The 16131-nt window shown below is 39.4% G+C and overlaps 1 protein-coding gene across 1 annotated transcript in view; it reads right to left on the reverse strand.

Moving 5' to 3' along the window:
• The window catches only part of LOC119780111 (RNA-binding protein Musashi homolog 1-like), a 37296-nt gene extending 29190 nt beyond the window's left edge, over nucleotides 1-8106 (reverse strand). The window contains exons 1-4 of the mRNA XM_038280013.1: nucleotides 7817-8106; nucleotides 7257-7297; nucleotides 6547-6628; nucleotides 4760-4844 (exon numbers count right to left, since the gene is read on the reverse strand). Of these exons, the coding sequence (XP_038135941.1) occupies nucleotides 4760-4844; nucleotides 6547-6628; nucleotides 7257-7297; nucleotides 7817-8091 (483 nt within the window). The 5' untranslated portion in view covers nucleotides 8092-8106. The remainder of the gene's footprint in view (nucleotides 1-4759; nucleotides 4845-6546; nucleotides 6629-7256; nucleotides 7298-7816) is intronic.
• Nucleotides 8107-16131: the final 8025 nt, after the last annotated feature.

A 16131-nucleotide genomic window follows, 5' to 3' on the forward strand; every position in this document is an offset into this window, starting at 1 on the left:
GCAGGGTCAACCTGCACAGATGAACAATGGAGCGGTAATTAGTTAACGAAGCACACTAATGAGCCCCGGCGACCCGAGCCTATCCCTAACCCCCTAACCCTGCTAACCAGGCTGGGTGCGGTGGGGCTGCATGTGGGCAGAAGTCTGAGCCCACCTTAAGAGCAAGTCTGATCTAAATCCGAGTATGAACCTTAAAAGGCCAATCCAGTTTGCTTCCTTCAATCCGATTAGTTGTTTTTCAGATCCATACTAATTACAGCACAGGAGCTGAGCCTCCCCCCCTCCTCCTTTCCTATCTCTTCCAACCCCCCAGCTCCAGTTTTGTCCATGTCAGCATTACCAGCTAATCTTCCAGTGGAAGGGCCACTGCTAACATCTAAGCTCTGGTAACCAGGTGTTGGAACAGTAACCTGAACAAAAGGGCTTAAACGCTCTTTCAGAACATTTTAGATAAAAATCTGAAACTATGATTTCTCTAAATGGGATTCATAAAAAAATATAAATGTTTATTCTAGGGTTACTTGATTTTAAAACTGTTCGTTTATTTCAGTATTTAGATTGGGTTTTCCTGTTCCTCTTTGATGTATGACCTGCCAGATTTTGCTTCAACTAAGGGATTTTGTTTCTTATTGTTGTTTTGATATCTTTAATGAGAGGAAATAGTAAATTGAGGCTTTTCATCCTTAAACCTGCCAATCACAAGAACTGATTGGTGCACCTCTATTCATAAAATTATATATTAGGACAATGCTCTCAAATGGAATAACAGCATGAAGCCATCACACATGAGGTTGCAAAAAGCCTCGTCAATCAATCACTTATAAATAAAGAAAAAAGAAAAAGAACCACTGGGTTTATGGGTAACTGGAACCAGAGATGCTTGTTTTTCTGGGAACATCTGCTCCCTTCTCCTCCTAATCCTATAACTAGTTTCAATGAAGCATCTCGTGGAGAAAAACAAAACACCATACCAGCGATGCCCCCTCCGCATCCAAAAGAACACAACTGCACACCACAGGCCCGAGGCAATACTTTGCCCCCGACAGGAAATCTAACCTCCAACCAAAAACAGCAGCCTCAATAGACCTCTCTCTCTCTCTCCCTGAAAAACAATCAGCAACCTTGTGTGGATTCAAAACGATCTGCTGTAATTTCACCTGTGACTTTTCAGCGTTTTAAGGAATGATTAAAAGCAAAGCAGGACGTAACAGTATTGTGAATGTTTAATAATGTTTTTAACCAGTGGCATGGACCTTGCTCTATCTAATGTAGTTTCCCTCCCACTCTGTGTGTTCTGCTGCTCTGTTAAACAGCGTCCCTTGGTTCTGCCTTTGCCCCTTTGTGGTATTTGCCAGCCAACCCGAGGGGCAAAAACACCTGAGCGTCGAATATTCTTCCTCATTCCCTTGAGTCACGTCTGTCTCCAATCTGACGTATAACTACAGGGCCAGGAGTGTTGCAGAAAAAGTAGCACAGGGATTTAAGCTACACTTGAACTTTATGTCCATCGATACAGATCGATAATTTTTTATATGGGCTTACTGGAAGCCGTGACTGAGAGAACATATAAACCCCTGCAGATGGATTTTACAAATACAGTCTGAACAGACAAATATCAACATTCTCAACCCTAACTAGAAAAAAAAAGGAAAAAAAAAACAGACCAGAAGCAACCTGAGATGGTATGGTGCACTGGACATCTTTATGCAAACAAATGTTTAGTTGGGGACAATTTTAGACGTGCACTCTATTGTTCACTAGTGATAAACTTCACTGTGCTTCTGTTAGTTGCTGGAGTAAAATTCAGTAAAAAGTCTCCTCAGAAAAATGTTTATAAATGCCAATAAATTCCTCAAGTGATTCAGACACCCCCCCTCTGCAATTGACATTTATTCATTCCTTGCACTGTTTTTGCACATCACTATCACTTTATTTGGATTTAGCTATACATATTCGTGTATATACATATACATATATATACAGAAGAGTTATATGTGTATTATCTTGTGTGGTTTGTTGTATATATATATATATATATATATATATATATATATATATATATATATATATATATATATATATATATATATATATATATATAAACTCTGTATCTGGAGTATGTAACAAAAGTAATTTCCCTCTGGGATAATTAAAGTATTTCTGATTCTGATAACATAGCCCACCTGGCTTTATTCAAACCAATAATAATAATCATTTATGAAAGTTCTCACATCTCAATATTTATACATCCTCATGTTGTTGTTTTTACAGATAGAGAGTAAACACATGAATACAGGTTATTATTTGCTCTTTTCCTGCTCTTTATAGTTACAGCTGTTTTCTCTGGCAGGACTGTTTTTCCAGGTTGCTAGCCTGCAGTCTGCTGCTTTACACGCAACTGTAGTTTGACTTGCTTTCCTTTGATTTTTTCTCTGTAACCCTCTTTTTTTTATTACTGATAAGTTAAAAAAAAAACACTTTTACAAACATTTGTTACTAATTCTTGGATTGCATTCAGGATTCCTATCTGTTCCCTATTCAACACTTTCCTATTTTAATTTTGGTTCCTTTCAGTTCAAGCTGAATTTATTTTGAAATTATTTTATTTAAAAAACACATTAAAAATAAGCACTTAAATTCTATTATTAATTTTCATACATTTTAAACAGATACTTTGGTAATTTGGTACAATATACGCATCATTTATGATGCATGGTATCAGTGACATCTGTAAATGTTGTTTTGTTGTTGAATATTACATTGATATTTACCATCACCTTAAACTCAATCAGTTTTTCAATTATATTTCCTCTTGTGTGAGTTTTAGCATTTCAGCCACTAATAGATGGGCATAAAAGGATGTTGTTAAATATTTCTTAAACCTCCTCTGGACTTTATAATGAAAATGAATGTAAACAAGTGGTAAATTAAGAGAAAATGTAGAATTTACCATTTTAGAAATATGTTTAATTTTATCTATAAACAGCTTAAAGTTCATCTGCATTAACCGCCATTGTCTTTACTATGGTTATTGGACGCCCAACATCATTCCAAGGGCCACAGAGGGCCCACAATCCACGCATTTGATCTAAATAAGGCTTTTAAACTTTTAACATATGTTAACATATAAGGACAAAAATGGGTGAAACTAAATTCATCACACCATTTTTTTCTTATTTATATTCCTGTTTTTTTCTGTTGGAAATCACATCCTGTTGGTTGATGTGTTTAAAAATAAAAACATTGTGAGATTTAAATAGATTGGTGGAAAAAAATCCCACCTTTTCAGTATTCTACCTCCTTATAAGAGCCCATCAAAGATGAAATCATAAGATTTGGATCTCAGCTGTGCTGCAGAATCTCCAGTTTTTAACTTTTCATATCGTTACATCCCTGCAAAGTATTTTGGTTTATAACAGAGCAACATCTAATCCCCACCAGCGACCTGCCAAGCTGAGCTTCCAAAATCACACACAGGGTTCTGACTTTCAGGAGCTTGAGCAGCACCTCATTTTAAGAGGTAATATGACTCACTGAGTAACTTTGCAGTTGCTCAGGGCCTATTTGAAGCGAACACAGCAACAGGCATGTTGTAATAAATCTAATAACGGCTGTAAAGACAAAAAAAAAAAATCAAATATTTGTAAGTTGCAGCTCAGAAATAATGAGACGTATAAAAAGTGAAAGTCTGGCATGACTTGACATTATCTCTGTGTGTCAGAGCTTTGCCGCCCGACTGAGTCCAGCGCCTTAAGTTAATGCAAAATAGCTGAGAAGTTGTTATGGAGACATGAATCCCATTGGGTTATGCTGTTACAGCACCGTCTCCAGAGGCTGGCGTCACCCCCAGCAACAGACTTGCTCCAACAACTGCACCCAGGTCTACCTTTTCTCCACCCCTGGGCTCCGCTGCCATTCTGTGCCACCATTTTTCCCTCTCAAATGATCCTATTGTGAAGCCGCTGGTGTGTGTGTATGTGTGAGTTCAAGCTGACGAAGACACACCCTGTCCCCAGTCCCACACCCAATCTACATGACCAAGACAGCCACATTCACACCTTCATGGGTATTCAAATCTCAGTCAGCAGCTTGGAGTCACACCAGAAACAAGCCGCTGGGATTCACACGTCCTCTCTTGCCTTTTTTTGCCTTATATATATTAATAAAACCAAACACAAGCATGACCTCTTTCTGGCAAAGCGTCTGTCCCATTTACCTACATTTGAATTCTAATGTTGCAGGAGTGAAGGATGGGATTTTTTTTTTTTTAAATATAAACTTTCCAATCAGAGCAGCCTCGTATCTCAATCGTTACTTCAATATTTAAATGAAGACTCACAGGCTGAACGAGAACTGGTTTTCAATCCGACACTAACAACCTTCTCTTCTTAAACTCAGCTGAAACAACTCCTGGGAGCTCTGTGCCATGCATAAAACCTGTGAGGGGTGTTAGCAGGGGCTCCTGCTACCCCATTCAGGTCCCCCAGGTAACCATGGCAATGAAGACCAAGAAAGAACGCTTTCATGTTGGCGCCCTGAACCGGGATTTGGAGGGGGGAAATGAGCAGACAGGAGAAGCAGAAGGAGGAGGAGGGTGGCTGCTCCAAAAAACACACTCCTGAACTTTACAAGCTATACAGTGGAAGGCAAAGTGCACAAAGAGGCAGGAAGAAGAATAAAAAAAAAAAAAAAAACATGCTGGTAGAAAAAAGTTATCCAACCATTAAGCACTAAAAAAAAAAAAAAAAAAAAAACTTACCGTTTTAGAATCCAATTCATGTCTGTTTTGCGCCAAAACCTTTTCCACGCCGGCCTGATCCGCGTATGTAACGAAGCCAAAGCCCCTGCATGAGGAAAGAAATGAAATAAAATCACACATTAAGCCATCTCTGCTGGAGAGGCTCAGTGGTTTCTCCTAAGATCCTAAGAGGGGGGTCTATATGCACAACTTTTTACAAACTCAAAACAGAGGAGTAACTCCTTAACTTGCAGAAACAATAAATCCCACTCCTTCTAAAATTATTATTTAGATACATAAAATCTAGAACAGACACCTCAAAATATGGTGATAAATTCTGCAGAGAATGATGTTTTTCTTGAGTCCTGATTTTGTGACTGTAGAAATCTCATTCGGGGGGGGGGGGGGGGGGGGGGGGGGAGTGCAGAGTGTTTTCAGCTGCTGCTCATGTTTATGAATCACCCCCCCACCATTAAAGCTTAAAAACATTTTTTTCCCTCAGCTTTCAACATTAGCAAGACTTAAGTTGGACCTCTTTTTTTTAAATTGCTTTTATTGCCTTGTTAAAATCCTCTCTTGTTCTTTTAAAGTATGCTTTCTAGTTTGCAGCTACAGTTATGTTCGGTACTTTGTTTCAGCTCTGGTTGTTTTAACGCACTTTATTAAGTTACATTTAAGTATATTTAGGTTGATACAGGTTGCTCTTGTGAAAAAGAAATGCAAGAAATGTCATCATGGTTTTTATGTATTTAAAGATTCTTGTACCACAAACCAAGACCTTAAGAGAATTGGCACATCTCTGAATTTTAAGAGCTAGTAGAATATAATGCTTAATCCTTTCAGCTCTTTAAATGGTACCCCAAGTATTACCTGCTGCTAGTAGAATACATACAGTAAGCCATTGAAGGTCGACCTTCAGATGAATGTTTTTGAGAGAAAACTGGGTGATATCTGTGTCTTTAGCCACACTGACAAAAATGTCTGCTCCATCTGAAGAAAAGTAACCCCAGAACATGATACTGCCTCCACCATACTCCACAGAGGGCACAGTTTTCCTTTTGATTATCTAGTACCTTAAAATGTTATTTTCAGTTTGAATCACAAACATATGAAGAGAATAGCAGATCATTGTCGGAATTAAAGCTAAAAGCAAACTTCACTGTTACAGGTGGCCTCCAGGCAGCGTCCCAAACCATGTTCCATCTTATGTTTTTAATACATTCTGGAGAAACATTAGATTATGTCATAATTAATCAATATTTTAGCTAGGATTGCTATTAGCAATAATTTAATCGAATGATTATTTTAGTAATTGATTAATCTACCGATTATTATCTAACTAATTGATTAATCTAAAGAGATTCATCTTTCTACATAAGAAAGGCGTATTTAAACAATTTTTATTGCACATTTTAAATTAATTGTATATGGAAAAAACACAAGAGCACAAGCTGCTAGTCGCATACCAAGTGCACCTACTTTAACTTTAAAATCCAATGTTGTGCCTTCTTAAAGAAATATTTCCAAATAAGCCAATTTGTCTTAAAAAAAACAAGCAAAATCACTTCCTTCTTGAAGCCAGCTGACCTGTAGTGTGCAGCAACAGGCGGATTTTACATCTGCTATTAAATTCTTTCAAACAGATATACCTAATTCTGTTATTGTTTTCATATGAAGGCATGGTCACCATCTGATTAACCCCGTTTGAAAGTTTCTAGGGGCGCCCCTGGAGACTATGCGTGGAAAGCAGACCATGAGGCATCCAGTGATAGGACGGCGGGGCGCACACGCCTCCTTTCCTCTCTTACCTCGACCGCTTGGTAACGGGATCCCGCATCACCATGCACTCCTTCACCTCGCCAAATTTGCAGAAGTATTCCCTCAAGCCCTCTGCAGAAGACAGGACAAGAAAACTGTTCAATAAACTCCACACACACACACATGTGTTGCTGGGGTGGCCGGAGAGAAACAATGGGGTGGACCACGTTGTGTTTGTGTCCCTCCAGACCTCCCAGATTACAACGAGGGCCACAAAAAAAGCAAAAATGCAAGATTGCAGGTTTAGAGTAGCAGCATCTGTGGGATAATAACACGGCTAACTAGAATAAAGTGCATGCATGTTTGTTTCCTAGAATAAATGCAACGTTTAGAGGGGGGGTGGAAAGTAGGAGGCGCACAACTTCAGCTTTGACTCTAAATAATCAATAACTTTATTTATGCGTGTATTTATCTGAATAGAGCCCCTCTTCTCTGTTATTACATGCGTAAAAGAGCGCACATGCGGGAAGAGAAAAAAGGAGGAGGGGGGAGCAGACAAGTCTGGTTGAATGTGTGCGCGATTTCCACGGTTAATCTCCTGCGTCTCTGCAAGTCTTAAATCCTAAGAGCTGATCCTCAGCGAGCTGCAGCCTCCTTTTTTTATTTCATCATAGTGTTTAACTTGAGGGAAGCTGCTGTGCGCTCATAGAGATGGAGGATTCATCCAGACGGTGGTAAAGTAGAGTGCGGGACAGCTCACCTTGTGTTGTCTGCCAACTCAGACCCCCGATGAACATTTTGCTGAATGAGAGAAAAACACAAGAAGGAGTCAAAACACAACAGAGCACATTTAGGGTGGAAATCTGGAGGATTTTTTGGGTTTCTTTGTCTTTTTTCTTTCTGTGAAATCAGTAAAGTAAAGAAGAAAGCATCGGCCATGTTGCGAAGTCACCCATCGGCCAGCCGGGCCGTTATAATCCCTAGAGGAGGAGGGAGAGATAATAATAATAATAAAATAAAATAAAAAAGGTGATGATGGAGAAGTTGCGGGGAGGCTATTTGGAGGAACGGTAAATAAACAAACAAGGAGGATGAGGAGGAAGGAGAGGGAGGCAGGCGGAAAGAAGCGGTGCGTCTGCGTCTCCTCCGGTGCGCGGATCCATTCAGAGAGAGACGCGCGCGCACGCGCTCAAGCAGCGTGCTCGTCTTTTGTCTCGGCGCGGAACTCCACTAAAGTCCAAGGTGAACTCAAAAAATAAAAAACGGCTCCAAAATAAAAGAAGAAAAGAAAGCGAAGGGGCTTCGGAGCGGCTCGTTTACCAGGGGTCGTGGGGGGAGTTATCCGTGCCGGACGACAGGCTGCTCTGGCTCCCTTCCGTATCCATTCTGCTCTCCCTGCTGCTGTGGTTCCCGCACTGCTGAGGCGAGGAGAGGCAGTGAGGCTTCCACCGCTGCTGCTGCTCCACACTCAGGGGCGGAGGAGGAGCAGGAGAGAGGGGCAGCGGCGGTGGGGGTGGGGGGGGGATGGATAGGGGAGGGCTGAGCGAGGAAAACACATGAAGGCAGGCGCTCTGAGGGAGAGACTCCGCCCCCATCCCCTACCTCTGCTGTTCGCCTTGCCTTGCCTTGCCCTCCTCCTCCCCTTCCTTTGCCCTTCCCTGCTGCACATTGGCTGGCTGTGTTCATGCTGCCACTGGCGCTCTCTCTGTAGTGTTTCCCCGCCGTTCCTGTCATTGGCTGATCACAGCAGCATGGTCCATTAAAAACTATTGAGTGGAGCTGAATCCACTGTGTCCTCTGCCTGTTTGGTAACCTGGGAGCCAGTGGCATCACAACAGCATACGTATGCAGGAAATTGAAGAATATACTAGGACGGTGGTCTTTAACAGGGGGTCCACAATCACAAAGTTTTGGTTCAGTAGACTTTTTTTCATATGCCCCTCTGGGAGCTATTTATCAATTTTTAGTTAAATCTTAGACTTTGGATTATTTATTTTGATTTGTTATTTAGAATAGGATTTGTTTAGCGATTCACTTAATAAGTTAATTAATTTTGGTTTGGGATATGGTGTTTTACATTATGCACGTGGGTGGTCATATGTTTTATTTTTTATTTTTTTGCCAGTACTCAGTTATCAGCCAGTTAATCAATCAGTCAGTCATTCAAAGAATATGTGCAGGAATCAGAGTGAGAGCAATAGAAGAATCCTGTGAAGCCTGTAACTTGTTTGTCTGTACGGAGAATAAAGCATGCAAAGAACTGGATTTTGACCCTGTTTGGTCTTTTTGAACTGCGTAAGCCGGAATCCATGGTGCATCAGGTGGCTATTTGGGTCACCTTTAAGTCTTACGTTTTTTTATTTTAGTTATGTACAAATAGTCACTACAGCCCCACTGCATTTTTTTCCACTAATTAAAAGGTCTTTAAATCCACATTAACATGAATTTAACACACTGACGATAACAAATAAATTGAGGCAGGAAATGTCTTTCAGTCATCAATGCACACATTCAGTGACACACAAGAGGTCTTTCAAGCTGGGCACCGTTTCATTCACAACACCTGTCCCATCATCCAAGAATCAGATTAAGAAATACTTTAATAATCCCAGGGTGAAATTACTTTTGTTACATTACTCCATCCATAATAGAGTGACTATAGGACCAGTTTGATATAAAACAATTTCATACAATATATATAATTAGGGCGTCCCCGCTCCATCTCACCATCAGTTTGGGGGTTCTTGGCCTGGAAAACATTGAAGACCCCTGTACTAGGAGAATACGGTTGCAAATGAAGGCGATAAAAACTGTAAGAGGCCATTTGATTACATGCAAATTCTATTGAATAATAAATCAGGACATCCTCCGATTGAATATTGTTAAGATCATCTAGAAAGAAAATTGATACATGTTTTTTTTAATTCTTTTTTCAATTCTTTTTTTTTTTTTTATCTCTATAAACATAGGAGCATCTTACAGCTGCACCTTGAATGATATGTGTCACTCTGCCATGTGTGGTTCTAGACTGGGGCTAAAAGGGGCCAGTGCCCCTGTAGAACTGGCCCTGACTCTTGTTATGGTTCATGTAATGAAGATATAATATAAGATATTCTAATGATTATATGTGCTGTCACAGAACACCCTTTTCTTTAGAATTCTGTTTTAATTATGATTTATACATTAAAATTACAATAAATACTTTAAATATACGTATTTTGCACCATGTTTTTTCTCCCACACTGTTTACATTTGGTCACTGCTGCAGTTTATGAAATGGAAATGTTAATTTCACTGTTGAGCTGCTCATCATTTACCGCCTGAAAGCTGTACAAAAGGAATACACTGTGTATACGAAACAACCATAAAAGTTTTTTAAGTCTAAATTGGCTGCTTCAGTTATTGCTATAGGATCACAGTTTTATATAAATTAGATTTTTAACCAGATGTAAATAATAACAGCTGAATTTCTCAGTTTTAATCTAATTATGATTTGATTAAAACATGCCATGCTGATTTGAAAGTAAAAAAGAAGTAAAAAATGTTTTATTATGAATATACATTGACCCTTATATTTCAAATAATATATTTTTTACTAGATATTTATTTAGCAACTAATTAATTCTGTTGCTTCTTTCACATGGTAAGGAAGATTTTAAGTTTTAGGTAAATAAAACGAACATTTTAAAAATACAAATATATTTTTTAAGTGGAACAGTATAAATTGAATTAAACTAAATGACATAGGTTCGGGGCTATTAATATATTAGTTTTAAATCATGAACTATTACCCTGGATTTTGTTTCATGCTCTCTACCAGCCTGGCACATGCAGACTGACTTTTTACCCATTTTTCTCTGCATGATAGTTTAGGTTTATGATTGCACTTTAGCTCAGAGATATCTTCCAATAATCTCTGACCTGCTTCCCTTTCTCTAGTTGTGTTTCCATTCAAATGAAATTCGAATTTTAACAAAACCTTTAAAAGTTGCAGAATAAAAGAAATGCAAATTTGCAATTCCATTTGATTGGAAGCGAATTACACCGTAAAGCATGTTGCTGTTCAACATCTTTGTCCATAGGAGTGGTAGTCTAATGGTCATGGCATATAGCTTGGAATCCTGAGGTTCTGACTTCCAGCCCCACTCCCACAGACTGCCACCCTGAGCAACCCCCTGAGTCTCTGAGCAAGACCCTTAACCCCCTGATTGCTCCCCAGGCGCCCCACAATGGCAGCCCACTGCTCCCCAAGGGGATGGGTTAAATGCAGAGGTAAATTTTTCCAATGTGAGACCAATAAAGTTCTATTATTATTCTATTAGGCATCAGACATGGTTAAAGTTCACAGGAAGTACAGGCTGTAAATCTATGGAGCAAAGATCAATAATGAGAAAAATCTTTAATGAATATGTTGTACCTGGGCAAGTTGTCCTCATGTTAACATGTCGGTTAGTAATGGCGATGCTGCTTCCAGTCATTTCTATGCGCATAATAGGAACATTCAGGAAGACGCTAACCTTAGAAACAGCTGATCGGTCATGTGAGTAAAAGTTTGCTACGTCAGAACTGATTTGAAAAAAGGTGTTTCCATCCCCTTATCAGCTCGCAAGAACCAGAAAAAACCTCAATTGAGTGTAAAAAATTTTTTTTGCAATCTTAAGGGAGTTTTTTCTCAAATTTTGCTGTTTCCATCAAGCTTTTCTAATGCAATACTTCAAAATGAGTATTAGAAAAAGCTGATGGAAACACACCTATTGTCAAGGCAAAAAAGAAAAAGAAAAACACAGTATGATGCAACCACCACCATATTTCAAAATGAAGATGGTTATGTGCCTGTATCGGTTTTCTTCAACACATACTTTTATCTTTTATCTGCTGCGTTCCCTACATTGTGGCCTTGAAATGACTTTCTTCCTTTCCTCTTGCCACCTTCCCTTAAACGCCAGGTTTGTGGCTGACAGATTCTCACACCTGAGCCCTGGATCTCTGCAGCTCATCCCCAGTGACCACGGGTTAATGCTACCTGGCCTGGCCTGTAGTGTTGTTGTGAAGGTCTGTCCCAAAAATTATAATAGTTAATGGGGCATCAAGATTTTTAAAGGGAATGATATACTCCCTGAGCATCAGCTATATTTATTGGAAATTTTTACCTTGAATATTTTACAGAGAAACTGGAAGTTGACTGAGTTTTTATCTTAAAATGTTTTTAAGTTGTAAGTTAAAGAATTAGAAGCAACCTCAAATATCTGTAGTTGTTTTAGTTGACATGTTTTTTTTTTATGTACCTTTATTATTTGTAAATAATAAAGGTACTTAAATTATTTTGATCTATGTTTCTTATGTAACTTTGCTGCCTCTTGGCCATGGACTCCCTTAAAAAATAGTTTTTTTTTATCTCAATAGGATTTTTTTTTCCTGGTTAAATAAAGGTTAAATAAAATAAAAAATAAATTTGTAGGTTTTGATAAGAGATGATTAAAATCAGCTCTTTTTTTGAGGGAATGTGTAGCCTCAGGTGCCTGAAGAGATGAGTGAAATAGCCAACAGGATCACATTTCTGGGGCTTCTGTTTACATGGCCCCTGAAACCCAGCAGTTTATTAAAAAGACTCATAAATCAACAAGACATTAAAATGAAACCACATCAAAGAGATACATATTTATCAAAAGGAGGCTCTAAAAATGCTAAAACTAGCTTCATGCATATGTCCTTGCCTCTCTCTGCAGGGGTCTGGTGGATGCAAGATTTGCCCATGCAGCAGCCTGCTTCCCTTAAGTTTCCACATGGGCCAATGCCTGAATGCAGCAAGCACTTCATAGGATAGGAAGAAAAAATGGGAAAACAGACATGGCCTCTAATAGCTTGAATACATTACTTGAAATTGTTTGCCACGGGTTTACAAAACAGCCCAAACAAATTCAAGCTAGATGGATTAAAAGATGAAATACTTTAGGCAACAACTACACATGGAAGGAATTTGGTCTGAAACATAACATTACAGCTTTGCAGCTTTCTTGCCGAAGTAAAGCAATTGCACACCATGATGCTGCCACTACCATGTGCCACCATATAAAATAAAACTGAAAACAACCTTTTTAATTTAATTTAAATTAGCATTTTAATGGAAAAAAGAACAATGAAATTCTCATGTCAGGAATTTTTGGTCCCCTAAACTGGGTCCAGATGCTTAATTTTATTCTAAAATAAGAAAATAAAAGGGTCAGCGCCTTGAAAGGTTACTGACCAAACAAAACTTGAATTTAGAAACTGACTCTGCCGTTTTGGTCACAGGAGTCATAAGAGCAAGGGTGATCAACCAGGTGAGTGTTTATTACCCTTTAATTCATTTAGACAACATATTTTGTTTTCCTTATTGTTGTGGTGGGAGAAAAATCCACTAGAGCTATCATGTTATAAAAGCTCATGAAGTGTAATGTAAAGACCTTATTTTCAAATGCAGTAGTTAATGGTTGAGATTTTTTAAACAGTTCAGCTACAGGAGCGCAACGACTAAAGTCTGTCGCGATAATATAAAATGAGATACGGCATAATGTTCAATTGGTAAAGTGAAGCTATTCAGGTGATACTAAGATCCAAAAATAAGATAATAACCACAAAACATCAACAAAAAAAAGCTAAATGATCACATTAACTTCAAAAATGTCACAAAAAAAAATAAGCATTAAGTGTGTTACCATTTATTGTCATTATTTCTAATCTGCTGCAATAATAAGTATAAGTATCTACTGTTATGAATAACGTGTTTCCACTACAGTGTAAGCAGTTTCTCTCCCTGTACTTGTCTCCTTCCTCTGTGTTTGGAGCCATCTTTATCCATCGCACCCAAAAACAGTTGTGATCACCTTTACAGATCCTTTACCCAGGTCGTCATCCACACACCCAATCACACTTCAAACCCGACCTCCCCCAGTAACCCTGTCCCTGGGCCCATGTGACAGGCTGTACCAAGCAGCTAAGTGGCAGATTAGCAGCTTTAACTTTGAGTGGAGCTCAGCCGTTGCTGCTTAGCTGAGCAGTTCCAAGAACCTCACCTTCTGGGACTCTTTTATGTGGTCCATTAGTTATGGGTGTTACTATAGGACCAGATACATTTTTCACATCCCCAAGATCAAATGCAGTGTTTATATGTGCAAAAGGTTTAGAGATGGGAGATTTAAAACAAGCCCCATTCCTTAAATCTCCTCCTTTCAGTACCTGACTGCAAGTTTTAAGTTAGGATGAGTGAACATTCCCAGCACCACATGATGATCCATGCATGTGCCGGTTCTGAGAAGGACTGCAGGGTGTTTGTGTGTGTGTCGGTGAGGGGAGGCAGGTCAGGGGGAGTGTGTGTCTGTGGCCTGGTGGACCATGGAGAGAGAACAGTATGTAGGACAGAGCCTCGCTCTCGCCAACCTATCCCGGCTTTAGCCGCGGCTGGGCGTGCTAAATTTCTGCATGCATGATCAATGGCGCTGGATGAAAAAGAGAGGAGAAAGACAGCAGCAAGGTGGGGGAGGGGAGAGGAACAAGTTAGGGCACTGTTAAAAGACAGATTCAAGCAAAAATGATCAGGTTTATGTGCTACTAAAGTTAGCACGCTGTTGAGATTATTATTTCAACAGCAAGCAGTGCAGCAGAGCAATGGGAAACTGAGATTTTTCTTTCCATCTTGAGAAACTTTGGCTAACTTGTTTTATGAGCTTAGGCAATAGTTTTGGATAATTTAAAAATCTGGCAAAGCTTGTAGGAAGGCAAAATTTACACAACTGCCTGTGTGTGTGTATGTGTGTGTGTTCAGGGGTGGGTGTGTCAGTGTGTGAGAGAGAGCTTCTCAGTGCACTCTTTGCCCTCCTCTCCCCTAACCCATCTCCATCCCTCTGTCTTGTTGTCATTCTGCCACCTCAGTTGTTTGTCTAATGCAGGTCTTCACTGCTTTTGTTCTCTTGACCACGACTGACCCAGAGCTTGGAGCCTTTTGTCTAGTAGCGACCTCTGACCTGTCAGGGCCTGGGACTTGCTCTCCAAGACCCCTTAGGCAGTTTGAAAAAGAGCTGAGGAGGGGATTCCTCGGAAAACCCTTCTGAAGAGGTTCTAGAGTCATAATATTAACAATGTCAAAGCCTTTATTTAGCCAGGACAGGTCAGGATATAACATCTGTTCTGGCAAATAGTCCTGATCAAAAAGCGTCTTAATGTAAAAAAACGTTTACGTGGAAAAATAACCAAAGGTAACACAAAACTTTTTTATAGTCTGAGTCTTTTTAAAAATGGACCAGTTATTTTAGTGCAGGGGTGACTAATAATAAATATCAGAATAATGTAATTATAATAGGACTAATACTGGTTAATGATAATAACAGTAATTCAATACCTGAGGAAAACTCACACACAGCTCTAAATAATAGTAACAAAGCAGACAGCCCACTGGACAGGCTGCAGCTCAACTTGGAGCAGCACCTTAAGCATGACTTTTCTTATTACCACTAAGAGGCTCAATAAGAATATAACCCAACATGTGTCTGATGACAGGAGCAGAGAAGGTTGTGTTCAAAGATCTTTGTCCAAAGATCTAGGAAAAGGTGCAGTTTTACCAATTAAGTTGTTTAATCCGGAAACATGCAAATATGTGTCTGTGTAACGTACGACACAAGGTTTGAAATATTTGTAGTTAGATGATTGGTATTTTAAACTGGATATGGAAGTCCAATAACTTTCTATAAAATAAATAGTTCAGTAGAATATGATAAGTTCAGCATCTTTTCTTTATTGTTAATGAAGATGTGTAATCCCTGTATGACAAGAAAAAAAACAACTTTTCATATCAAGGTGTTAACAAAAGGATTTAGAGCGATTGTATATTGTATATCTTTGCTTCATCCGGGACCAGGTCGCTCTCTCTCCCCATATACCTCCTGAAGCCTGAGAGACATTGTCCATCCATTGTGGTCCTGGGCCATCTCTCTGGCTTCTTCCTGCTGGGAGGTGCCTGGAACACCTCCTGATGATGGTGTCCACAGGGCATCTGAAGAACATCCTCCAATCATATCAGCCGACTCCTCTTGATGTGAGCTCTACTTGTAGCCCCCTTCGGATGGTCAAGTTCATTAACCTCTAAGACTCTAAGTGAGTGTCAAGCCACTTTGCAGATTGATTATATGTCGGATGCTTGTATCCCGTACATATCAATTTAAAGGAGGGTATATACTAGTGTTGCGCCGATGCAATTTTTTGGCCCCGATACTGATACCCGATACCTGGCTGTGCAGTATCGGCCGATACCATAATAATTTAAAATAATTGCCATCATGGCTTTGTCAAGCTGCTGCCTACCTTTGTGAAGCAGGAAAAAATCTAATACAAAGTGAATCCAGTAGAACTTTTTAATAAAAAGTTCTACTGGATAATAAATATAAAAAGTTTTTCTTGCCTACCAGGAGTGGGTGACAATAGTTGAATAAACTTATGGCTCTCAAAATGGTATCTGTGCCCTATTTGTTGGTACTCGCCGATACCGATACCACCATTTTAGGGCAGTATCGGGGCCCCGTCTGATACTGGTATCGGTATCGGTGCAACACTAGTATATACCAAAGTTTGAAAGCAGTATAATTTTTCAGCCAACTGATGGACAG

Source organism: Cyprinodon tularosa, unplaced genomic scaffold (genome assembly GCF_016077235.1).
Source record: "Cyprinodon tularosa strain WSP-4 unplaced genomic scaffold, ASM1607723v1 ctg155, whole genome shotgun sequence".
NCBI classification, from domain to species: domain Eukaryota; kingdom Metazoa; phylum Chordata; class Actinopteri; order Cyprinodontiformes; family Cyprinodontidae; genus Cyprinodon; species Cyprinodon tularosa.